Source organism: Lepidochelys kempii, chromosome 6 (assembly GCF_965140265.1).
Source record: "Lepidochelys kempii isolate rLepKem1 chromosome 6, rLepKem1.hap2, whole genome shotgun sequence".
In the NCBI taxonomy this organism is placed as follows: Eukaryota; Metazoa; Chordata; order Testudines; family Cheloniidae; genus Lepidochelys; species Lepidochelys kempii.
The window spans coordinates 74,177,392-74,202,961 of NC_133261.1; the positions used below are offsets into that span (position 1 = coordinate 74,177,392).

At 48.6% G+C, this 25,570-nt stretch overlaps 1 protein-coding gene and 1 long non-coding RNA gene across 8 annotated transcripts in view; one reads left to right on the top strand and one right to left on the bottom strand.

Moving 5' to 3' along the window:
• LOC140913094 (uncharacterized) overlaps positions 1 to 25,570 on the bottom strand; it is a 63,995-nt gene that overhangs the window by 18,280 nt on the left and 20,145 nt on the right. The gene's annotated exons all lie outside the window — the stretch shown is intronic.
• Positions 1 to 25,570, top strand: part of PLCB2 (phospholipase C beta 2) — a 65,508-nt gene that overhangs the window by 9,246 nt on the left and 30,692 nt on the right. For 5 of the 7 annotated variants that reach the window (XM_073348799.1, XM_073348798.1, XM_073348794.1 and 2 more), the window contains 9 exons: positions 2,690 to 2,758; positions 11,515 to 11,655; positions 12,136 to 12,215; positions 19,109 to 19,162; positions 21,305 to 21,380; positions 22,028 to 22,128; positions 22,966 to 23,132; positions 23,980 to 24,126; positions 25,218 to 25,375. In XM_073348799.1, the coding sequence (XP_073204900.1) occupies positions 2,690 to 2,758; positions 11,515 to 11,655; positions 12,136 to 12,215; positions 19,109 to 19,162; positions 21,305 to 21,380; positions 22,028 to 22,128; positions 22,966 to 23,132; positions 23,980 to 24,126; positions 25,218 to 25,375 (993 nt within the window). Of the gene's footprint in view, positions 1 to 2,689; positions 2,759 to 11,514; positions 11,656 to 12,135; positions 12,216 to 16,488; positions 16,529 to 19,108; positions 19,163 to 21,304; positions 21,381 to 22,027; positions 22,129 to 22,965; positions 23,133 to 23,979; positions 24,127 to 25,217; positions 25,376 to 25,570 lie in introns of those variants that run through there. The other 2 variants (XM_073348800.1, XM_073348797.1) reach the window with 2 other exon arrangements.

Here is a 25,570-nt window from a genome sequence, read left to right on the forward strand (position 1 = left end):
TGCTTAAGCATAGCTAGTGCAGGTCCACACAAGCTGGGAATCACACCTCCCAGCTCAAATGTAGACGTACCCAGCAAGGGATAGGCAGACTGGAGCATGCAGGCTGGAGTGAGGGGTGGAGAGGAGCAGGGGTGCTGGAACAGTTTGTGTAGTGGGGTTGCTGAGAGCCATTGAACCAAACTGTAAACCCTGCATATAATGGAAACCACTTCAAGCCCAGGTATGAGGCAGTATCCCTAGTTCCAGCATCTATGCAGGGGAGACGCAGTGGGAAAGGAGAAAAAATCCAGTTCCCCAAGAGGCAGAGAGTGCTGGGAGATGGCAGGTGGGAGGCTGGGCCTACATACTTCCGCTTTCTAGTCCACTGTGGTTCAGCTTCACTTCCTCCTCATGACCCACATACTGACGCATGGCAGATAAAGAGACAGCAGCAGTACATTGCACAGTAGTACTAGCTGGGACTATTTGGGCGCTATTAGTGACATCTTCGCAATGACTGTTTCCTCGTAACAGTGATTGCCAGTGCCAGCTGGGGCTCCAGCATGGTGAACTCCCTCACAGCGGTGCCACAATAACGCTTGTCGGCACAGCAGTGGTGTGAGATAAGGAGCTGTTAGCAGCAGCATCTTATGCCCAGTATATTCCCCTGAAATGTCTGCATTCCCTTCAGCTGTGTGTCTCCTCCTGAAACATTTGGCATTCTGCTCAAGGGCGCTCCAGATCTACTCCTCATGGTTGCGGGTTTGGAGCTATAGGGAACGCAAGAGGGTGTCTGCTTCCTCCTGCAACACAGCAGAACAAGTGGGCAGCTCTGTGGGCAGGAGAAACACTGTTTTTTGTAAACCTGACAGACACTGTGACCGCCCCCTCCCTTCTCCCTAAAGTAGCAGATGTTCAGGGTATGTAACTGGTGCAAGGGGTTCAGAGCTGGGGAAGGAAATGGGGACAAGACCTGCTGCTCTTTGGGCAAAGAATGCTGATTCTGCGGAAGGGTGTTAGCAGCAGGCCTGGTACTGGAATTGTGGTGTTGTGGGGAGCAGGCCTGCTGCTGTAGGAGGAGACATAGGTCAGTGCCTAGTTATACTGGGAAATGCAGTACTAGTTGATTAGCACCTAGTACAAACTGTAAGCAAATCTGAGAGCCACATGGCGCATCTGCTGGCTTTACATCCTGGGAGAAGTTTCAGAGTAGCAGCCGTGTTAGTCTGTATTCACAAAAAGAAAAGGAGGATTTGTGGCACCTTAGAGACTAACCAATTTATTTGAGCAAAAGCTTTCGTGAGCTACAGCTCACTTCATCAGATGCATTCATTTGTCTGGCACCTTTCCCACTCTGAGAGAGTCTCTGGGCGTTGAGTGAGCTGACAACAGCTGCTGGGTGTAGCTGATAGGCAGGCTGCTGGCTGCTGGCAGTATGGGTTGGCATGGGCCATGGGTTGGCCAGTCTGGAGAGTGTGGCCATGGCAACGAGTGGGCGGATGCAGCCACAGAACAGGCAGACCACAGTAGATTATGCGGGTGACATGGGTGATTAGCAAAATGACACTGCTGGGGGCAATAGGCAGGTTGATGACATGGGTAACAGGTGAGGGACTGGGGTGAACTGTGGACTGTCACAGGCTACTTTCCGTGGCTGGGCTGGTAGCTGATTCAGTTGCATTGCACGCACACCATATTGCTGATCCCAGGTCCAGTGATAACTGCTTGGCCCTGACAGGCCTTGAGGGCACCCGTATGGGAGCAACATGTTATGTTATTAGGAGAGGAGTTGTGTTAATTATTGTATTAAACCTTTCAGTCTGCCATTGTGAACTAGATGTTTCCGCAAGTGTGAGCAGACTTGGCCGGAGCTGAGTGCTTGTTCAGTTGGTATAAGTGCTGTTCCCTTCCCTCCTGAGCGCTTACTAAGCATTACACATCCTGCCAGATGTTTCCAGGATTCTATGCAGAGTCCCTGTTTTCACTTCAGAGATACCACCCTGTCTGATTAATTGGGCTTTACTGAACAGCAATCCACCCTTGCTACAACCTCTCGCCCGCCTCCTTCTTAGTGCAAGTTTGTGGCATGCCCTTTGATGGGTGTGCAAGGTGCTCTCCCACAGGGCAGGAGCTTGACGGAATTGCAGCCCTTGTGCTCTGTTGCCCCCAGAAACTGTTCCCTGCCAGGACCTCCACCCCAAAAAGGAAGGAGGTGGAACCACATATCACTGTCCCTCTGCACTGGCCAGGGGAGCAGTCGGCTTACACAATGTTGCAGCAAAAAGAAAAGGAGTACTTGTGGCAGCTTAGAGACTAACCAATTTATTTGAGCATAAGCTTTCGTGAGCTACAGCTCACTTCATCGTATGCATCCGATGAAGTGAGTTGTAGCTCACGAAAGCTTATGCTCAGATAAATTGGTTAGTCTCTAAGGTGCCACAAGTACTCCTTTTCTTTTTGCGAATACAGACTAACACGGCTGTTACTCTGAAACCTGAAGAATGTTGCAGCAGGTGCTGTCTCTGTGTGGCTGGGAGTTGTGCCATTGTTCCTGCTCTGGAAGTGCAGCTCCACACTGACCCCAATGCAGGGCTGTGAGTGAGAGCCACCAGAGAGCCTTGCCATTCCCTTTCTAACCCTTCACTCTCTTGCTGTCCTTGCCCTTCCTCCTCCAAGTGCCACCCTCCTCCCTATTTTTATTCTTTTTCAGGAAATGGAATTTTTGGATATAACCAGCATCCGAGACACCCGAGTAGGAAAATTTGCCAAAATCCCCAAGGTGAGTCTGTGGCCCTTTTCTGTCCACGGTTGAGTCCTTGCTTGAGCCACGTGTTTGCATAGATGGTGTCTTTCATACTGCCCTCAAGGTATCTCAGAGCACTACACAGAGCTCTCTCTAACCAATGGATTAGAAACTAGCAAAGCAGTGACTGTGGAACCAGTATCGCACTTCTCATGCAGGTAACCAAACATCTCAGATGAAGAGTGCCATATCTTAACAGTCCTAATGCTACGTTGCATATGAGCACAAACCTTGGACTAGGACTTGAACCACCTGTCATTTTCAGGCTTGGAAACAAGAGTGCTACCACACTGGGCTGTATGGGCACTTGTATATGGGAGAGGGTGAGAAGCAAGCATGGGTCCATAGCCTGTAAATTCATGCAGGCTTAAATTGCTGAATGAGAGATTTAGGTTAGACATTAGGAAAAAAATTTTTAACTGTGCGAGTAGTTACGTACTGGAACAAATTACCTAGGGAGACTGTGGAATCTCTGTCGTAGGTATTTAAGAACAAGATAGACAAACACCTGTTAGGGATGATCTAGATGATACTTAGTCCTGCCTCAGTGCAGGGGACTGCTCTAGATGACCTATTGAGGTCCTTTCCAGTCCTACAGTTCTGTGATTTCCAAATACTAGGGGAGGAAGCAGGCAGGGAAAGGCTCAGTGCTTGGTGGGGGTGGCTGTTTGGCACCCTGGGGCACAAAGCTGTCTGGTCCCCACTCCTGTAATGGTTAGTTTTATTTAGGAATTGAATTTTATACTAAAATGGCTAAAATTACTGGGGGCAATGGGGCAGAATCCTCCATTAAAATCCGTAAATTCTAGTTTGGCCACACATCAGGAAGGTGTGCCCCATTCATCTGTATCCCACTGTGTTCCCAACTCCCCCATGGTCCAAGTGACTCTTTCCCATGGGCAACAGCAAGAGCCGAGGGAACTTCATTTGGATAACTCCTCTCCCCCAATTCCCTGGTAGCTACCTGTGCTGCTCAGAGTGATGGGGTCTTAAATCTTGTGAGGATTGGGTGCTGTGGAGCCCTCCATGCACATGTCAGCAGAATGGCCCTCACCATCATGAGACTTAGAGAATTCTCAGCAGTAAGCCGTCCCAATGTCGAGGGATAGGGCAAGGCTAATAAGAAAGTGAGCGTTACATCTTACTATTGGGCTTAGATTTTCCTTAGACATGTTCAGCGAACATACTCGCTGCCATATTATGGAGCTGCTGCCTTATAACTACTCCATCATGTTGCCAGCATGTAGCACTGGAGTAAAAGCTGATTACCATTCAGTTGCCACAGCTTTGTGATGTTGGCATTGCGTTTGAGGGTGAGGAAAGGCTGCTTTCTCTCCAACTCTAGCAGTCTGCATGGTTCTTTGCCTATATTTGCATAAGAGAGTTTGTTTCCCTGGCTTCTGACTCTGGTTTGTTCAAGTGAGGCTACTAGGGAAATCAGGGAAGTGGGAAAAGAGTGGAGAGCTGAGATTAAAGCTGAATCACTGGGTTGCTGGTTTATAAAGTTCCATTTTGGCTGGGGCATGAATTATAGGGCTGGGGCATGAATTAACCTCTCCTGCTTTTTAATGATATCATACCTGTTTTTACCTGGCAATCTCATGTAAAATGGCACTGTGTCTGATTGTGTTGTGAAATTGCAGCATGATGTGAGGAAACTGTCATGATATAATAAGGGACTGTGGTCTGAGCTTTAGGCTGGGAGCTAGAATTCGTGGGTTCTATCTGCAGCTCTGACTCTGTGGGGTGGTGCAAACAACCTTTATGTATGGCAACCATTTGGCCTCCTTCACCACAGTATCTGAGCACCTCACAAACATGATTGAATTTATCCTCACAACACCCCCCTGAGTACGGTCATTCCCATTTAACAGATAAGAAATGGAGGCACACAGAGAGTATGTGACTTGTCCAAGGTCACATGTGAAGTCTATGTCTGGGAGATAAAGCCAGTCCAGGGCCTTAACTGAAAGACCGTCCTTCTTCCCTATTTAAAGCTTTTCCGTGCCTCAATTTCCCTATCTGTGAAATGGGGATAACAATTAATTTTACTGGAGTGTTGTGAGGCTTACTTAGTTCATGTTTATAAAGTGCTTTGAGGATAAAAAGCTGCAAACATGATGTTATGTCATGGTGAGATGACAGTATCAAGATATTGCCAGTACTGAATTTGATGAGTTTGTCTAGCAGAACAAACTCAAAGGTAGCAGTTCTAGATGACAGCTTTCAGACTGTCAAGACTCAACTGTGAACAACAAAGGGACTTACCTGCATGATAAGCAACACCAAATAACAGAAAAGGAAGGGGAGGAGGAGACAGCTTCTAACAAATACAGGAAACTTCTTCAACATAAACCACAATTTCTCTATTGTCTCAGTTTCATGGTATAGTATGTGGGAGGTAAATAATTTGGACAACAGCCAGCAGGTCTGTAGCATGAAGTTAAATTCAAGACTAAAATCATATGACATGAAGGCTTTTGTAATGAGGATCAGTAGGGTTGCCAACTTTCTAATCACACAAAACTGAACACCCCTTTCCTGAGGCCCTGACCCTTCTCTGAGGCCCCGCCCCCACTCATTCCATCCCCCCTCTCTCCAACACTTGCTCTCCCCCACCCTCACTCATTTTCACTGGGCTGGGCAGGGGGTTGGGTTGAGGGCTCCAGTCGGGCGGTGCTTACCTCAGGCGACTCCCAGTCGGCAGCACAGCAGGGCTAAGGCAGGCTCCGTGCCTGCCTAGCTCCAAACGGCTCCCGGAAGCAGCCGGCATGTCCGGCTTCTAGGCGGAGGAGGGGCCAAGGGACTCTGCGCACTGCCCACACCCGCAGGTGCTGCCCCCGCAGCTCCCATTAGCCGTGGTTCCCAGCCAATGGGAGCTGCAGTGGATGCGCTGTGGAGGTGGGGGCAGCTTGCGGAGCTTCCCTGATTGCCACTCTGCCTAGGGGCCGCAGGGACATGCTGGCCGCTTCTGGGAGCCGTGCAGAGCCTTGGGAGGCAGGGAGCCTGCCTTCGTCCCACTGCGTCACTGACCAGACTTTTAACAGCGACCGGAGCCGCCAGGTTCCCTTTTTGACCGGGCATTCCGGTCGAAAACCAGACTCCTGGCAACACTAAGGATCAGTGAAGTCTGACCTGATCATACCAAGGGCCTTGCTGCATAGGCAGAGGCAGAAAGGGAAGTATGTACTATACACATACTATACACATACAATTTTTTTAAAAGTCTCTGTTCCAGTCTTTCCCCTCCCCTCCCCATATTTCAAATGCATTCATGTTATGTTGGCTGTTGGAATCACCCTATGGGAGAAGGCACTTTGCTCTTGGAAGACACAGATGCTAGTTTGATAGTCTTGGGGTGGTATCTACCTTTTCCTAAAGGTAGATGTTTATCACAGACTCAACTAGCATTGAACTCTATAAAAATATAATAGAAAATGCCTGAAAAATAAAACCTTATAATTTACAGCATGCCTTTGGGTGTCCATTGCATTTTACAAGCACATAAGAAGTTCTGGGTGCTGAGCTGTTTTGAAAATCTGGCCATTTACAATCCAAATGTGACCAGAAAACTCAATGACAGGAAAGGAAGAGCTGGGATTTGAATTGTAATAGAATACAAGCATGTATTTGCATGTGTTTAACAAGGATATATCTTTACTGCAGAGTTAGCCCAGCTGATAACCCAGGTGTTGCCCGTGCTCCCTTTCTCTCCACGTGTAAGGGTACTGTTGGCCCCATACTAAAACTTAGTGGGGGTTTTTGGTTGGCCATCTCCCAGTACTAAAAGGGGAAGGGTCGATGAGAAATCAGGACTCTGAGACTGACAGTCCGCAAGAACAATGGGGAGAGGCCAATGCTCCAGGTCAGCCTGATTGGCAGGTGGGCAGGCTAATGAGGGAACAGACTACAGACAGAGTGGGGCTGAGCTAAGGAGAAAGCAGGAGCCTGAGCTGAGCTGGGGGGCAGGGTCATGCTGGCCAGAGAGAACCAGAGAAGCAGCCCCGAGAGCAGACCTGTGTTGGGAGGAGATCTGCAGCAACCAGAGCCAGAGGGGCCAGAGAAGCAGCCCAGGGGGCGGGAGGCAGAGTGGAGCTGGGGCTGGGGCTGGAGCAGTCCGGAGCCGGGTGCGGGGAGCAGCTTGGAGTGGTGAGCGGGCAGCGGGATCAGCGCAGGGAGGTGCCCCAGCTAAGAGGCCTTGCGGGCCGGACTTGGAGGGGGATCATAACCCCAACAGGGGGGCTGGCTCTGGGAAGAAAGGTCCTGCCACCTAGAGCCTGAAGGTGTGTGGCCACCGCCAGAGCATGTCTGACCTGCAGCATCCCTGCAGCACAACCAGGGCCTGGGCAGGAGGCCTGGGACGTGTGAGGAACAGACTGTGAACTTCCCTTACATTCCAGAGATGCTAGTTCTAATGTTCCCGTCCCTCAGAGTGGGGTTATGTGTTTTCCTTAACCATTTTCCTTATTTTTTCAAAATTAATTGCTGTTTAATAAATTGTATTTGCTTTGGACTGTGTGGAATGATCAGTAGATCAGGGAAGCATCCAGAGCAGAGAGAGCACCCCAGAGTGGGGACATGCTAGACCCTGACCTAAGTGACCACAACAAGGTTGGGGGTTTGAGCCCCAGAAATCCTGGGCCCAGCCTTGTTGGGGTTACGAGGACTCTGCCACACAGGAGAGTGGAAGGGGAGCCCTCTGGATAAAAGAGGTGGGAGCAAGGACTCAGATCCTTTCGCTAGCCCGTTTTACCAGGGTAGTGTATAAGCCAGGAAGGTTCCCCACAATAGCGGGACCATTCCCCTGCTTACACACGCACAAAAATCTCTAACCCTGGTTAAGAAGGTGCTTTAAGCCTGAGCTAGCAAGCACAGCTGAGGGCATAGTCTTGATCTTGGGTTTTGCTTCAGCCTGGGCCAGCAGCCCACCCTACTTTGTGGTGAAAAGGCAGGATAATCAAGCACTGGTGCTGGTAGACCTCCAATCCTATCCCACAGCTCTACCTGGGATGTACTTTCTGGTCTAACTTCTCTCTTCTTCTGCACTGGCTTTTTGACCTCCTGTTTGCCTGCTTCATTTCTGCTGCACTTACACAGCATTTGAATGGAGGTGCTGTCCAAGAAGCCCTCCTCTTGGGCTGCCAGTTGGCCAGAAGGTGTGATGTCTGTAAGACCCATAATTTGGGGGAATTTGTATGCTTAGTGGACAAGAAAGAGAGAGAGAAAGAGCAGTCCCAGTCAGTTGCACTACAAATCACTTTGAGGTTTGCAGACTGAATTCCTTAATGACATTCTCATTAAAAATTCTTGCAGCCAAATGCTGTTTTCTTTTGTCTTCAGAGCTGTCTGCAGTAATAAGGAGTATTTCCCCTTGGAAATTATTTACCTAAAGCATTGTTCTCATGTTCTTCCTACAGACAGCAGCTCCATGCTAGGTAAGAGAGAGCACCAGGCAAATGAATTAATAGAGTGGTCCAGTTTAATGCATCACTAAGAACTATAGGATAGCACCCCAGAAATTCATCCCAGCACGTAGGCTAGTACAGCACCAGTGTGGATGCAATTACTTGGGTAGCACTTAGCATGGATGGAGCATCCCCACTGCAAAGCTACCTACACCAGGCTAGGCTAGCTTGGGCTTACTGTGAGTTGAAGACATAGAATCATAGAATCATAGGACTGGAAGGGACCTCGAGAGGTCATCTAGTCCAGTCCCCTGCATTCATGGCAGGACTAAGTATTATCTAGACCACACCTGACAGGTGTTTGTCTAACCTGCTCTTAAAAATCTCCAATGATGGAGATTCCACAACCTCCTAGGCAATTTATTCCAGTGCTTAACCACCCTGACAGTTAGGAAGTTTTTCCTAATGTCCAACCTAAACCTCCCTTGCTGCAATTTAAACCCAATGCTTCTCGTCCTATCCTCAGAGGTTAAGAAGAACAATTCTTCTCCCTCTTCCTTTTAACAACCTTTTATGTACTTGGAAACTGTTATCATGTCCCCTCTTAGTCTTCTCTTTTCCAGACTAAACAAACCCAATTTTCTCAATCTTCCCTCATAGGTCATGTTTTCTAGACCTTTAATCATTTTTGTTGCTCTTCTCTGGACTTTCTCCAGTTTGTCCACATCTTTCCTGAAATGTGGCACCCAGAACTGGACACAATACTCCAGCTGAGGCCTAATCAGCATGGAATACAGCGGAAGAATTACCTCTCATGTCTTGCTTACAACACTCCTGTTAATACATCCCAGAATGATGCTAGCTTTTTTTGTAACAGTGTTACACTGTTGACTCATATTTAGCTTGTGGTCCACTATGACCCCCAGATCCCTTTCCGCAGTACTCTTTCCTAGGCAGTCACTTCCCATTTTGTATGTGAGCAACTGATTGTACTTTACTTGGGCCAAATTCAGAGGTGAGTGAAAGAGATTCTAAGAGACTGCCACTCACACTTTCCTCAACTTGTAAGTTACACTACTGTAGACTCAGTCTCCCTTGTACCTACACCCACTAGACATCACCTCTGAATCTGGGCCACTACGTTTATGGTAGCAGTTTAGAACTTTAGCTGCACATATGCAGCTAGAAGTCGGGCCTGCTTCTGCTCCCACCGAAGTCAATGGCAATTTTGCTATTGACTTCAAGAGGGGCAGGATCAGGCCGTTCGTTTGGTTTTGGCTGGAGGATTACATTTATATAGTGAATTTAATGCACTTCTTTCATGATTTGTGAATGTTACTTATTTCATTGTAAATTGTGGTGCCCTGCACCGCAGCACCTTACATTTGGGAGATTTTACGTGGTGATGAAGAAAATTAATGAAAAATAATTCTACAAAGATTCTGTAAAAATTGACATGTATTATCCTTAACGTGATCCAGTAATGAAATACATATTACACTAATCAGAGAAGGTCTGTACTTGTCCAACTCAGGCTCTGGCGGGTCACAAATGTGAGGTGGGATGGAGGGGAGACAGGTTCCAGAAGTGAGGGGCTCTGACACTCATTTTACAGAGGGACCAACTCCAGGAACTGGCAGCAAGCATGACTCAAGCGATCACAACTACTGGCACAAGACACAGGGAGAGAGTCCATCTCTCAGATAACCGGGTCCTAGACCATGGAGGGCTTTAAAGATCATAACTAACACTCCAACTGCATTGGGAAGAGATAATGTTATGGTGATGTTGGAGTAAGGAGTACTGCAGTAATCCAGCCTTAAGACTATTGTGTGATGCTGATAAACAGCTTGTTTGTAATAAACTCAGGAACCCTGCTTCAGTAGTGTCTGTCACCTTATTCCATACATTACAATATCGGCAACGTCAGCAAATTTGGACTGGAGATAGGGTTGCCAGGGGTTCGGTTTTCGATTGGAACACCCAGTCAAAAAGGGACCCTGGCAGCTCCAGTCAGCACTGCTGACCGGGCCGTTAAAAGTCCAGTTGGCGTGGGGCTGGCAGGCTCCCTACCCAGCTCCACATGGCTCCCAGGAAGCAGTCAGCATGTCCCTCTGGCTCCTAGGCATAGGGGCAGCCACGGGGACTCCGCGCACTGCCCCTGCCCTGAGCACTGGCTCCGCAGCTCCCGTTGGCCAGGAACCACGGCCAATGGGAGCTGCCAGGGTGGTACCTGTGGGCAGGGGCAGCGCACAGAGACGCTTGGCCGTGCCTTCACCTAGGAGCTGGAGAGACATGCCAGCTGCTTCCCCAGAGCTGCCTGAGCTAAGCACCGCCTGGAGCCCACACCCTGAATTCCCTCCTGCACCCGAACCCCCTGCCCCAGCCCTGAGCACCCTCCCGCACCCAAACTCCCTCCCAGAGCCCATGCACTGAACCCCCTCCTGCACTTCAAACCTGTGCCCCAGCCCTGAGCCTCCTCCCACACTCCAAACCCCTCATTTCTGGCTCCACCCCAGAGCCCGCACTCCCAGCCAAGAGCCTGTACCCCCTCCCACATCCCAGCCCCCTGCCTCAGCCTGGAGCCCCCTCCCACACCCCAAACCCATAATCCCAGGCTCCACCCCAGAGTCTACACCCCCAGCCAGAGCCCTCACTCCCACCCTCTGCACCCCAACCTCCAGCCCAGAGCCCCCTCCTACACCCCAAATCCATCATCCCTGGCCCCACCCCAGAGCCCACATCCCCAGCTGGCGCCCTCACCCTTCCTGCACCCCAGCCCTCTGCCCCAGCCCAGGGCCCCCTCCCGCACCCTGAACCCCTCATTTCTGGCTCCACCCCAGAGCCTGCACCCCCAACCCAGAGTCTGTATCCCCTCCCGCACCCCAACCCCCTGCCCCAGCTTGGTGAAAATGAGCAAGTGAGGGTGGGGGAGAGCAAGCGATGGAGGGAGGCGGGATAAAATTAGCAGGGGCGGGGGAGCGGGAGGGGTAGGGTTTTGGGGAAGGGGTGAGGCAAGACTGTTTAGTTTTTTGAGATTAGACAATTGGCAACCGTCACTGGAGATCTCTCAAGAAGAAAGTTTCTTCTGAGATCTCTTGGTCAGATCAGAAATGCCAGGCTGCTCTAGTACCTCTTCACATTCCCACTGGACCCAGGAAGTACAGAGGCCCACAGTGAAAATGAATAATATAAAAAGTTTTCTAAAAACTTTTTCCAGCTTCCATAAGGGTTCAGTGCAAATTTGGGTAAAGGTTTGGGTTGGGTCTTGTTTTCTGGTGTCAGTTTACCCATCCCCCTTCATTTTTACCTTGTTTCCCTTTGCAGAGCCAGAAGCTCCGAGAGGTTTTTAACTTAGATTTCCCAGACAACAACTTCCTGCTCAAGACTCTGACTGTTGTGACCGGCCCCGATATGGTGGATCTCACTTTCCACAACTTTGTCTCCTACAAAGAGAGTGTTGGCAAGGTATCTGAGACCTCAGGGGAATGGACCACCAGGGATGTCCAGGAATGGTAGTATTAGTGGAAAGTGGGAGGGTGGGAATTCTAAATCCCCTGTTTCTTGAGCATGACTGACAAGCTTGCCAGCTGCAAGGGACAGGAATCCCGTTCCAAAAGAGAGGGGGGTACAGTGCCCTTGAGCTCCAGCCTGGAGCCCCTGCAAGCAGAAGGAAGGAATTAATGTGCTGCTGCTGTTCACTTCATCATCCTCCTTCCTGCAGTTAAAGTGGACAAAGCAAAGGATAGGAGGGTAAGTTCAAGGTCCTACTGTAAGCAGGTGTAGAAACAGGGGCTCAAGACTAGGCAGGTGGCAGGGACCAGAGGGTGCGCACTGCTCCTCAGGCTGTGAGGACGGGATGGGAGGTCAGCACCATTCAGAGTGCAGATGCCATGTCCTGATTGGTGCCATTTTTCTAACCTCTGATTGCATTTGTTTTGTTGCCAGAGCTGGGCTGAGGATATCATGGCCATCGTTAGAAATCCACTGACATCCAATGCATCTCGCTACACCTTCCTGGAGAAAATGTAAGTGGCTTCCAATTAATGTTACTCTTTAAAACTCCAACCCATTGCTCTTCCTGCCTGTCTCCGTAGAGAATGATGCCAGGGTGGGCTCCTTGGGAGCAAAGGGCTTCTGCAATTCAGCAACAAACCTTGTTTGAACTCAGTTGCCCATAACAACAGGTGCAATGTGGTATCTAGGCTGTATGTCACTTTGGGTGCATGTACACTGTACCCTTCTTTTGGCGGCATGTAGGGTGTATACCGGCGTAGTCTCCGTAGAATGGGTATAAATAACAGTGTAAACGGTGAAGCCTGGCTTAGACGAGCACAGTAAAGACATGCTTGAAGGGTGTGGGACATACCTGAGTACATGCCCTAGACAGTTCTCTACTCACCCAAGCCATGCCTACCCATTTACACTGCTAATTTTTAGCAATGTAGCATCCTGCTGCCTCCCCATTTCTGGAGCCCTTCCCCACACTGAAGGAAAGACTCTGGCAATGGTGAAAGGGTGTCCATTACTTGCAATGATTGGTTGTGGTCAGTTTGGAATCCTTGAGTCGTCTTCTTTTGCTTGTGCATCTGCCATCTGTAGTTTGCTCTGTTGATTGTTCTTTCTGAGAAACAAGCTGTAGATGTTGATGGTTTCTGTTGAAGTCTCCACTGTTGGTCTCAATCACATATGATCTGGGTGCTGAATTCTTTTTCTTTATGGCAGCTGGCATTATCCATTCTTTTTCCTCATCCAGTTTGACGTGAACATAGTCTCTAGACCTGGCAGTTTTCTAACTGAGTGACATCTGTTGTAAAAGTGTTCATAAGCTTTGTTAGCCTTTTTATCCCATTTGGCTATTCTCTTCATTCCTGGCCACTTTGGAAATAGATTCTTTTCCAAAGATGGAATAGTAGTTCTGAGTTGTCTTCCCATCAGGATTTGTGCTGAACTATATCCAGTAGCTGCTATTGGTGTTGATCTGTAACACAGAAGAGCAAGGAAAGGATCTTCCTACTGTAAGATTTTCTTAGCCTTCTCTACAGCTCTTTCAGCCTCTCCATTTGCTTCTGGGTAAAAGGGGCTGCTAGTAAATATGGTCAAAATCATATTTTGTTTGGAATGACTTAAATTCTGCTGCAGTGAATTGTGGTCCGTTGCCCATCAGTAGTTGTTCTGGAATACCAAACTGAGCAAAAATGGACTTCAGTTTCTCAATAACACTGTGGCATATTATGTCTTTCAAATACACTATTTCTTCGTATGTGGAAAAATAGTCCATGAAGACCAGGTAATGATGGCCTCTGAATTCACATAAATCTTCAGTGAGTCTCTTCCAAGGTCCGTCTGGTAGAGGTGCTGTTATTAAGGGTTCCTTGTGTTGTGTTGGTCTGTTAGTTCTGCAATGTTCATGTGCAGATGCTTTATTCTTTATCTCCTTGCTGATGCCTGGCCACCTGGTTGGCCCGTTCACAGCATTTAATTAATCCTTGATGTCCTTCATGGATGAGGTTTAGGATTTCTCCACTCATTTGTCTGGAATTACGATGCAAATTGCCTTTAATCACAAGTCCATTTGACTCATTCAATTGTCCACGCACCACAAAGTAGTCTCTTATCACTTCCTTAGTGTCCTTTAGATACTCGAGTCAGCCGCCTCAAATGTAACTTGAACTTCTTGAAGTTGAGTGTCTGTCAAGGTTGGGTTTTTTTAGCTGGAGGAATCCCTTTTCTGACACTGGTCTGTATGCAGCCACAGTATCCACATTTGCCATTATGTCATCTTCAAGCTCACAGGTAGCTGAGTGTGATGCTGGGCTCTGTGATAGAGTGTCTGCTATCACCAGATTTTTCCTAGGAACATATTTAGCAACTGGGTTAAATTTCATTAACCTTAGCAGTAGATGTTGGCATCTGAGCAGTGCTTGATCCAGGTCTTTTCCACTGATGAGGTTTACAAGCTATTTATTGTCTGTTACCAGTCCACACAGATCTCTGTAGAAGTTCTCACATGCCCATATGCTTGCCAGGCACTCTTTTTCAATCTATGCATATCAGTTTTGTGCTCCTGTAAGGGAGCAAGAGCTAAATGCAACTGGCCCCCACTCAGAGCCATGTTGTTGCAACAATGCCCCACCTAGGTTATGCTCCTTACATCTGCACTGACCCTTGTGGGTTTGTTCACATTACAGTACTGGAGAAATGGAGCAGCTGAGATCAATCCTTTTACCTTTTTGAAGAAAATGTCTTGATTTGGGCCCCATAGCCAAGATGTGTTCGACTTTAAGGGTATGTCTACACTGCAACTAAACACCTGTAGCTGGCCTGTGACAGCTGACTCAGACGCAGGCTGCGGGGTTGTTTAAGCAATGTAGACATTTGGGCTTGGGCTGGAGCCTGGGCTCTGGGACCCTCTCCCCTCACGGGGTCGCAGAGTCTGGTCTTCAGCCTGTGCCTGAATATCTACACAACAATTTAACAGCCATGCAGCCCAAGCTCCATGAGCCCAAGTCAGGTGACATGGGCCAGCCATGGGTATTTAGTTGCACTGTAGATATACTCCAACAATTCATTCAGTGGTTTTATCACTGTAGAAAGGTCTTGTAGGCATTGACCAAGGTAATTTACTAGCTCAGTATATATGTATCAGTTCTGACAGGTTTCAGAGTAGCAGCCGTGTTAGTCTGTATTCGCAAAAAGAAAAGGAGTACTTGTGGCATCTTAGAGACTAACCAATTTATTTGAGCATAAGCTTTCGTGAGCAACAGCTCACTTCATCGGATGCATAAAAGTGGAAAATGCAGTGAGGATATTTTTATACACACAGACCATGAAAAAATGGGTGTTTATCACTTCAAAAGGTTTTCTCTCCCCCCACCCCACTCTCCTGCTGATAATAGCTTATCTAAAGTGATCACTCTCCTTACAATGTGTATGATAATCAAGGTGGGCCATTTCCAGCACAAATCCAGGTTTTCTCTCCCCCCACTCCACTCTCATGCTGGTAATAGCTTATCTACGGTGATCACTCTCCTTACAATGTGTATGATAATCAAGGTGGGCCATTTCCAGCATAAATCCAGGGTTTAACAAGAACTTCTGAGGAATTGGGGGGTAGGGGGAATAAGGAAAAAACAAGGGGAAATAGGTTACCTTGCATAATGACTTAGCCACTCCCAGTCTCTATTCAAGCCTCCCCCCCCCCCCCCGTTCCTCAGACATTCTTGTTAAACCCTGGATTTATGCTGGAAATGGCCCACCTTGATTATCATACACATTGTAAGGAGAGTGATCACTTTAGATAAGCTATTACCAGCAGGAGAGTGGGGTGGGGGGAGAGAAAACCTTTTGAAGTGATAAAAACCCATTTTTTCATGGTCTGTGTGTATAAAAATGTCCTCACTGCATTTTCCACTTTTATGCATCCGATGAAGTGAGCTGTAGCTCACGAAAGCTTATGCTCAAATAAATTGGTTAGTCTCTAAGGTGCCACAAGTACTCCTATATCAGTTCTGGTTCATTAGTTGGTGCATTCCATTCTCAAATTGCTTTTACTTTCTCAGGGCTAGGACTGATTCCATCTCTGTTTATGGTCTGTCTCAAAAACAAAATTTGGGGTAGGCGGAAATGCATTTTTCCTTGTTTAGCATCAGTCCAGACTGATTAGGCTTAGGACTTCATTGAGTGGTTTGTTGTGTTGAAGAACCATATATCAGAATATCATCTACGAAAACTATAACTTCATTTGTGCTCATTAACAATTCTGCCATCTTTCTTTGGATAACTTCAGGTGCACTGGTAATCCCAAAAGGTAATCTTTGAAAGCAAAATCTCCCAAAGGGTGTGATAAATGTAGCACTTGCTTTAGCTAAAGAAATTGTTTAGATATCCGGCTGAGGCATCCCTTTCACTTTGGGGAGGAAGTCTTCCAGTGTTGGGAGGATATATTTTTCTCTCACAACTGCTTCATATAGTCTTTTAAGATCTACAGAGTCACATTTTTCCATTTTTCTTTATAACTGGTACTATTGGCACACACCAGGCTGTTGGCTCAGAAATTTTCTTCTAATATGTGAATCCACTCCCTTCTCTTTAACTCGGTTTCCACTTTATGATGTAATGAGGTAGGAATCCTTCGAGGTGTATGTATGTATGGTTCAGTATTGTCTCTTAAGGTTATTTGTACTGGATTGCCTTTCAGAAGTCCAATATGACCTAATATTCCATCAAGTTCTTCCACTTGTCTCACTAGGCCCATCGTGGCTGCCACACTGCAGCTGAGAAGGCTGTTGGTCTGTAGCCCATAGATCACATACAAAGACAAAAGCGATGCATCCAGATCGTAAGTTATTTCTGTAGTGGACTGGCCCATGCAGGTCAGAATACTGTCAGAGCTGTCTCAGGTAACTTCAGCTTTGGAAAGGGTTGAAGGTGATTGTAAGTCCTTCTGAGATGACTGTGAGGTCAACTCCTGAGTCAATTATAAAGGCAATAGTCTTTCCATGTTTCAGAGGAACAGCCGTGTTAGTCTGTATTCGCAAAAAGAAAAGGAGTACTTGTGGCACCTTAGAGACTAACCAATTTATTTGAGCATGAGCTTTCGTGAGCTACAGCTCACTTCATCAGATGTTTACCGTGGAAACTGCAGCAGACTTTATATACACACAGAAATCATGAAACAATACCTCCTCCCACCCCACTGTCCTGCTGGTAATAGCTTATCTAAAGTGATCAACAGGTGGTTGATCCATGAATATTCAGTTTCACTCTCCAGGAAGGCTCTCTGTCATCACAAGTGATAGATCCCAGAAATAATGGCTCTTGATTGTCTGTAATGTGAGTCAACTCCCTGATTGTTTTGGTGCAGCAAACAGCTGCAAAATGTCCATATTTCATGCACACATTATGCTGTTTGCCTGTGACTGGACATGCAGCACCCACTGTGCATGTAGGCTGGAATTTGTCTCTCAGGGTATGTCTCCACTGCCCATGTTACAGTGTGGCCACGGCAGCGCTGTAACATGGGCAATGTAGACACGCTTTATCGCCGGGGGTGAGCTCTCCTGGCGATAAAAAAGCCCCACCCCGAATGAGCGGTGGCAGCTTTATTACTGGGAGTGCTGTCTATACTGGCGCTTTTCAGCGCTAAAACTTTGTCGTGCGGGGGGTGGGGGGTTCACACCCCTGAACAACTAAAGTTTTAGCGCTGAAAGTGACAGTGTAGACACAGCTTTAGCCTCAGAGTTCTTTCTCCTTGCCTCAGGGGTTTTATGACAATGACTTTTAACACTCAAGTGTCTGTTTATAGCTTAGTGAGTTTCAGTTTTAGTGAGCTCTCTTTCAAATTGCTCCTGCCTTTTGTTATATTGTTTGACTAATTCTGACTCTTTTGCTATCTGCATAGCTGTCGCTAGTGTTAAACCTCTCTTCAGTTGTAGCTGCTGTGAAAGGTTTTTATCTGCTAACCCACTAACTACTAGCCTGTCTCTGATGCTTTCATGATTTGCATTGCCAAAAATCAGTTTTCAGCCAATGTATGCAGAGCTCTTATAAAACATTCATTATTTTCCCCCTGGTTCTTGAAGTCTCTGGTGAAAACATGCTCTTTCATAAACCACATTTCTGAGCTATAAAGAATGCATCTAACATAGCCAGAACCCTTTCATAGTGATCTCCATGACTTTCTTCAGTAAAGTCAAAGGATTTAAAGATATGCTCTGCCAACTTCCCCATAGCATATATTAGCGAAGATCGCTGTATATCTCCAGTTTCTTTGTGGAGTTTTTTGCAATTCAAAATCTTGCAAAATACTGCTTTCTTTCTGTCCACTGGAAAGGTTTGTCAAAGCTGAAGTTCTCTGGGGCACTGAAGAGTGGCATATTGATGAGATCCTGCAACCTTTGTTGCTGTTCCTTTTGTCTGCAACATCTGTTGCTGTTTTCCTTTTGTGTCTGTTCTTAATTTACTACTGACACCATGTCATGCTCCTGTACCAGATGTGGACTGGTCCCAGAACTTGCTTATACATACCAGCTATGTTCATCATAAGATCCTTTAATGCTCTGCGTGGTGTGATTGAGGGTTGTTAAAAAAGGGATTTTTATGCGCAGTGCCACCTAGTGGCTGAACGGCATAACACAATTTAATTTAGCATGCCCATTACAGCGGGGAAAGGCTCTGCCCATTTACTGGCAGCGGGGAAAGGCTCCAGCAGCAGGGAAAGACTCAGATGTGGTGTGCTTTTCACTGCAACATGCAACTACACCTACACAACATGCCACTGCCAGTGGTGTGTAGTGTAGACATAGCCATAATGAGAATGACTGAAACCAAAGTACACAGTGAGCCAGTTAAGCATATGCTTGGTATTATACAAAAGCAATTAAATCAAGAGCCCCAAGAGTTATATCCAGGGAAGATTCCCTCCAGGATCACATTAGCCCTGACACATACTGAGTCTTTCTTTCCAGGACTGTGTCATATTATTTAACTGACCACAGGGATCATGGTAGAGCAACAAATAAAACCACCTCTCTTAGGTGTTTCTCATTTCTCACTGTGGTACAGAAGTATTTATATACTGTGCTGACTACCTATCTTTGTCTGCCTCCTTCCCAAAGAGTAGGACCAAACCTCTACTGGTGGGTAGCATCTCAAAATCTGCCAGACCTAAAGAAGAGCTCTGTGTAGCTTGAAAGCGTGTCTCTCTCACAAAACAGAATTTGGTCTAATCAAAGATATGACCACCTCACCCACCTTGTCTCTCTCATATCCTGGGACCAATGCGACTACAGCAATGCCGCAGACAGGACTCTATTTGGCAGTTAACATCTGAGTTTCTTTCCCTCTCCCTGAATCCTGGTATGTGGGGTCTGGAAAGGTTATACAAGCATGTTCTTGTCTAATCTGCTCTTTTTCACAGCCTGGTGAAGCTGAAGATGCAACTCAATGCTGAAGGAAAAATTCCTGTCAGGAAGTGAGTACAGGCATTTATATCTCATTGTGCACCCAGTCAGGCTGAAAACAGAGCAGGTGGGTGAAGGGACGAGAACCCAACCTGGCTTTGTCTGCCTTGCTGCACCCGGAGGAAGACATTACCTCTTAGGGATTCTGGTCCTTCCCCCAAGAAGAGGGAAAGGGACTTCTGTCTCTTCTGGCTGTCCCCAGAAGGGGGTTAGGCCATGGGGGGATATGCCTTGGGAGATCCCACTAGCAGGGGCTACCCTTTAATGCAGTAAGAAGAACCCTGGGATTAGCCCTCTGATCTCAATTAGAGTAGAGATCAACAACCAGGTCTGGTCTGGGTTGTATAAAGCCTCATTTGTTGGGGTTTTGTTTTGCAAAACCAAGGCTGGGTAAGATCCAAATCTCATTTTAACCACCCTCCAGAAGCTTAAGGGGTTCTGGTCCTGGTCCATCTCTAAATGAGCTGTCTGCTGGCTGGCAGCAGTGCTGGGACGCCTGTGTTTCTTACTGCCCTCTGGGAATTCTGAGCTGATGTGTTCTTTAATTGCTTTCCCGTTATCTGTGTATAAAATCTTTGGGCCTTCTCCCCAGTTTATCCCAGTTTAATACCAGTGTATCTCCACTGATTTCAGCAGTTACTCTGGATTTACGCCAATGCAAGTGAGAGCAGAATCGGGCTTGAGGCCCTGTTCCCCCCGTGTCTGAGCTTGTGCTGGTGCAGTGACGGAGGAGGTGGTTCGCACTGCCCTTCTCCAGAGCAGGGCTACTTTAGCTCCTGGTGCACACCTGGGCAGCCATTGCAGTAGTGTAGAAATGCTGGGACACAGGACTCTCCTGACTGTGCCCCCAACCCCTCCGTGGCTCCCTTTACACGCTTCAATGGGCCCTCTGCCTCTTAGAAAGGGTCTCTTATGCTAGAGATATTCCTCGCGGGCCTGATGACCCCTTTGTATTGGTTTAACTGGTGCAATGTAAAGGGGCTCTAACACAGGGTTGATTTTCCCCAATGATGTATAAATTCTCTTCTATATTAAGAGTAAGGGGCCTCATGGACACTTTCTAAGAAGTTTAAAACTGCCCTGAATGTACAACTGGGGCAGGGTGTTGGGGTGTGGGAAGGATTGTGGGGTGTGGGAGGGGATGCAGTGTGCAGGAAGGGGCTCAGGGCAAGGGTTTGGAGTGCAGGAGGGGTGCGGGGTACAGGAGGGGGCTCAGGGCAGCGGGCTGGGGTGCGGGGTGCAGGAAGAGTGCGGCCGGGAGTTCAGGGCAGGTGGCTAGGGGGTTCAGGGCAGTGGGTTGGGGTGCGGGGTGCAGGAGAGGTTCGGGGTACGGGCTCCGGCCTGGTGCCGCTTACCTCGACGGGCTCCAGGGTGGCAGTGATGCGCAGCAGGGCTAAGGCAGGCTCCCTGCCTGCCCTGGCCCTTGCCACTCCCGAAAATGGCTGGCATGTCCGGCAGTGGCTCCTGGATGTGGGGTGGGGCAGGAGGCTCCACCACGCACTGCCCTCGACTGTGGGTACCACCCCCAAAGCTCCCATTGGCTGCGGTTCCCCATTCCCGGCCAATGGGAGCTGCGGTGGGCTGTGCACGGAACCCTCTGTCCCCCCTCCCCCAGGGGCCTCAGGGACGTGATGCTCCCCTGGGAGCGGCACAGGGCTAGGGCAGGCAGGGATTAGCCCCGCTATGCCATGGGGCTGGCAATCCCGTGGGCCGGATTGAAAGCCTTGACGGGCCAGATCGAACCCATGGGCTGTAGTTTGCCCTCCCTTGTCCTATAGGGTCCCCAGCAGAAACTAAAGTTGGCCTTGGTTGGGGAAACCTCTGAATTGAAGCAGCAGTGGAAATACCTCCTGTAAAATATTAAGTCCAGGTCCTCATAGGTATTTATGTATTGATATCAATGGGAGTTAGGCCCCTAAATACCTTTAAGCATTTTGTACATAACATCTCACCATGTATCTATTCTTTTTCTCTCTGTGAACCAGTTTTACATTTACCCTTTTGTCCCTCTCTCTGATTGTAGCTCCCCACTACCCCACCCCATCTTATCCCACCCTCTGACTGCACCTGCCAGCAGCCCCAACCTCTGCTCTCTCTCACGGCTCTTCACAAATTGTCATTTTGCAGGCTCTAACTGCCCTTCTCTCTCTCAGTATTTTTCAGATGTTTCCTGCAGACAGGAAGAGGGTAGAAGCTGCATTACATGCTTGTCACCTTCCAAAGGGCAAGGTGAGTGACTTCTTGGCATATTCAGAGGTATCCAGAGCTACAGGACAATACCTTCCCTGGCCCTGACCTCTTGACCATGATGTTGCTATCCCTAAAACAGCCCCAAAGAGGTAGACTTCCCAGACCAACACTCTAAATTACTGTGAAACTCTATAGTCTGTACCATGTTGTAGCTTTACCCCGTCCCCAGCCATGATGACATCAATTATTATTATTTCTATTACAGTGTCACTGAGGGCCCCAAAGAGCTGACAGTCTCAATAGATAAGGTAGACAAAAGGGAAAAAGAGGCACAGAGACTTGGCCAAAGTCACTCAGCAAGTCAATAGTGGAGTCAAGAATATACCCCAGATATTCTGAATCCCAGGCCACTGCTTTATCCACGCAACAACTGCGCCTTCCCAAGGGACACCAGGGACAACTCACAAACTACCCCATTGAAATAGCTTCCCCCAATCCATCACAAATTACTTGCCCTGTTCCTCTAAGCAACGTCTGATGCTCTGTGTGCTAATTCACATGACCACAAACAGGGATACTCCAGGTACTATGGAGCAGGGCAATAGGAATATGGGCAACTGGCTCTAATAAGGAAGTGACGGCAGACATGGGTTTGCAATACTTGCGAGCTGCGGTTTCATTTTCAGAATGATGCGATCAATCCAGAGGACTTCCCTGAGAAAGTGTATAAAACCTTCCTGATGAACCTGTGCCCCCGTCCGGAGATCGATGAGATATTCACCTCTCTGTGAGTCTTCCTCATGCTCCAGGGGCAGGCTTTGTTTCATGAGGGGAAAAGACAGGCAAATGGGGGACAATAAAGGAGGAAGATACAGTACAACTGAAGCAAGATGACTGGGGTGTATGAAGTGACTTCATTCTCAGTCCTGCTCCTAATGTGCAGGTGTCCGCGTCACCAATGGAATTGACATGCTTACTGACAGCCTCAAAAGAGAGGGCAAGGCCTGGCAGGGGTATGGAGACTGATCTACCCTCTTCATTGCTAGAGGTGGTCACAGGTCAAGGCTGAATCAAATGGGTGGGAAGTGTGCACTGCCAGTTTCTGCACTTGAACCTGTGCAGTGGACAGGTAAAGAACTTTAGACCATGATTTTCAGAAGTGACCAATGATTTTGGGTCCCTCTGTGTGCAGGTGGCCAAGCTGGTGAAGGCTTAAATGGGTTTGATTTTCAAAGGTAAGTGCTCAGCTCTTCTGAAAATCAGGCCCCTTGATAGTTTCTCAAGTTGGGCACCCAAAACTTGAGGCACCAAAAACCATTGATCACTTCTGAAAACCTTGGCCTTGGTCTCCAATCTGTGTAACCTTTAACCAGCACTAAATACGCATAGTACAGAAATAAGATACAAAGAAGAGGAAAGGGTGCTGCAAGGTAGAGGAAGTGAGAGAGAGCTGGAGCCTTCAGAGAAAAGAAGGCCTTCTAGGAAATGGTGGGAGTCCAGAGAGATGGGCATGCACAGCCAGCTGCAGGAAGGGTTAGCTTGCGTCTCACTGCTGTAAAAGAGGTTTTCCAGTAATACTTAAATACATTCCCTCTTCCATTCCTCTCTGATTCTCTGCCCTTAGCCATTCGAAAGCCAAGCCCTACATGACCAAAGAGCACTTGGCAAAGTTTATCAACAAGAAACAGCGAGATTCCCGCCTCAATGACATGCTTTTCCCTCCTGCCAAACCAGAGCAGGTGCAGGGCCTGATAGAGAAGTACGAACCTAGTGGGATTAACATCCAGAGAGGTGAGTCTTGTTCAGCACACTGCCTCTCTATCATTCCAGTGCTATGGAATCATCTCACACTGCACATTACACTGATGCTTAGCAGAGTGTCTGGAGCAGCCAGTCTAACTCCTGCAGGCCCCTGTGTTTCAGCATTACCCACCTGCAAGGGAGCCAGGCCTCTTCGTTTCACTTCTGTTTATAGCAGAGGTGGGCAAACTATGGCCCGCGGGCCGACCATCCTGCCCGGCCCTTGAGCTCCTGGCTGGGGAGGCTAGCTCCTGGCCTCTCCCTGCTGTCCTGCCTCCCCCCACAGCGATGCCGCCTTGTGGTCAGCAGGGCTGCAAGCTCCTGCCGCTCTGAGTGGCATGGTAAGGGGGTGGCAGTGGCGCACGTGCGGCAGTGGGGGGTTGGGTAGGGGGTCTTGGGGGGCAGTCAGGGGACAGGGAGCGGTTGGATGGGGCGGAGGTTCTGGGGCGGTCGGGGAACGGGGGGGTTGGATAGCGCGTGGGAGTCCCGGGGGGGCCTGTCGGGTGGACAAGGGGTGAATAGGGCCAGGGGGGCAGTCAGGGGATAGGGAGCAGGGGGGGTTGGATGGGGGTGGGGTCCCAGGGGGTGGGTTTGGAGCAGGGGGTCCTGGGAGGGGGCGGTCAGGGGATAAGGAGCAGGGGGGATTGGATGGGTTGGGAATTCTGAGGGGGGCAGTCAGGGGGCAGGAAGTGGGAGGGGGCAGATAGGGGTTGGGGGCCAGGCTGTTTCGGGGGCACAGCCTTCCCTACCTTGCCCTCCATACAGTTTTGTAGCCCGATGTGGCCCTTGGGCCAAAAAGTTTGCCAACCCCTGGTTTATAGCTTTGTTTTCCCTGCAGGGCAGTTGTCGCCAGAGGGGATGGTCTGGTTCCTCTGTGGCCCTGAAAACAATATTGTATCACTGGACAAAGTGGTGCTGTACCAGGACATGACCCAGCCACTCTCACATTACTTCATCAACTCATCACACAACACCTACTTGACAGGTATCTCTCCACTGGATGAAACACCTATACCAGGGATCTTCCCCTAGCTTCAAAGCAGGTGTGTTGCACCAAGCACATGTACCGACACTGAAGATGGGTTTTGCCCCATGTGCCATGTATGCTGGGCAGCAATCGGGCAGTTTGTAAGGAATCGACCCATTGGTAGGGATTTGAAAAGAAAAAGCATACTCTGCTCTTCCGTAGAAAGGGCAGGCCTGGGTGACGCCAAGCAAGGCAAAAGTACTAGGGAGATCAGCGTAAACACTCAAGCCAGTGAGTCACAGTCTCCTTGTGTCTGATGGATTCTTTTTTGGGATGGCCTGTAGCTGGGGTGTGATAGGGCACGTATAACATTTCCAGTGTAGGAAGGGTGAGCAATTCTTTGTCCTCAAGCTCATAGCCAGGGTCTTTTCCCATCACCAACTCCATCTCAGTGCAAGGTTGTGGCTTCATCATCTGTCCATATAGACAGGCACGGGTATTCTTGGGATGTGAGGGCAGGTTCCTGTCTCTCCTAAACATCTGGCCAGGTGTGTGTCTCTCTCAGGAGTCCCTAGGCTGAGCAGATGTGTGCCACTCTTCACTGGTTGGGCATGTGCCTATCTTTGGGTGGAGGTATTACCCTACAAGGCAGGTATATATGCTTTAAGATTTCAAGGAGAAGCAGGTGTCCTGCCTAAGCAGCCGAGCAGATGTATAACCCCATAGACTTGAAGGCAGATCCATACCCCTTCCCAACAGCTGGGCAGGTGTAGATCCCTCAGGAATTCAAGAGCAGGTAGTTGTGTGTCCCTCCCAACTGACTGGGCAGGTGTCTCCCCGGGGGGTTGGTGGTAGGTGGATACCGTCACACCTCATCCCTCAATGTGCAAACGGTAAACACACTGGTATAGGCCATGCTTTGAGGGAGGAAGAAGTGTTAGGTAGGGCTCCACTGCCCACTTACCTAAAATCTCTCTGACGTGTGGAGTGCATGCTTGCCCCGGGTGTGCACAGAGCTGTTTCCCCTTCTTATTGCTCTCCATGCAGAATGCACTCACATGAATAAGTGGCAAACCAGAGTCTCTTCTTCTCCTCCTGCCCCTCTCCAGCTGGCCAGTTTTCTGGCATCTCATCTCCTGAAATGTATCGTCAGAGCCTGCTATCTGGCTGCCGTTGTGTGGAGCTGGACTGCTGGAAGGGTCGTCCCCCAGATGAGGAGCCCATCATCACCCATGGATTCACCATGACAACTGAGATTCTCTTCAAAGTGAGGGATTGTCTCCACAGATTAATTGTCCTGATTTTGTACTTATTTCTGTGTACCGAGAGTGAATAGATGAAGAATGGGCAGGGGGACACAGGTGTATGGATAGACGAGCTTATATTCAACAGGGTGGCCCGATGTGTAGGTTAATTGGGGGAAAGTAGATAGATAAGGGGAAAGTAGCGGGGCTGTTGTATG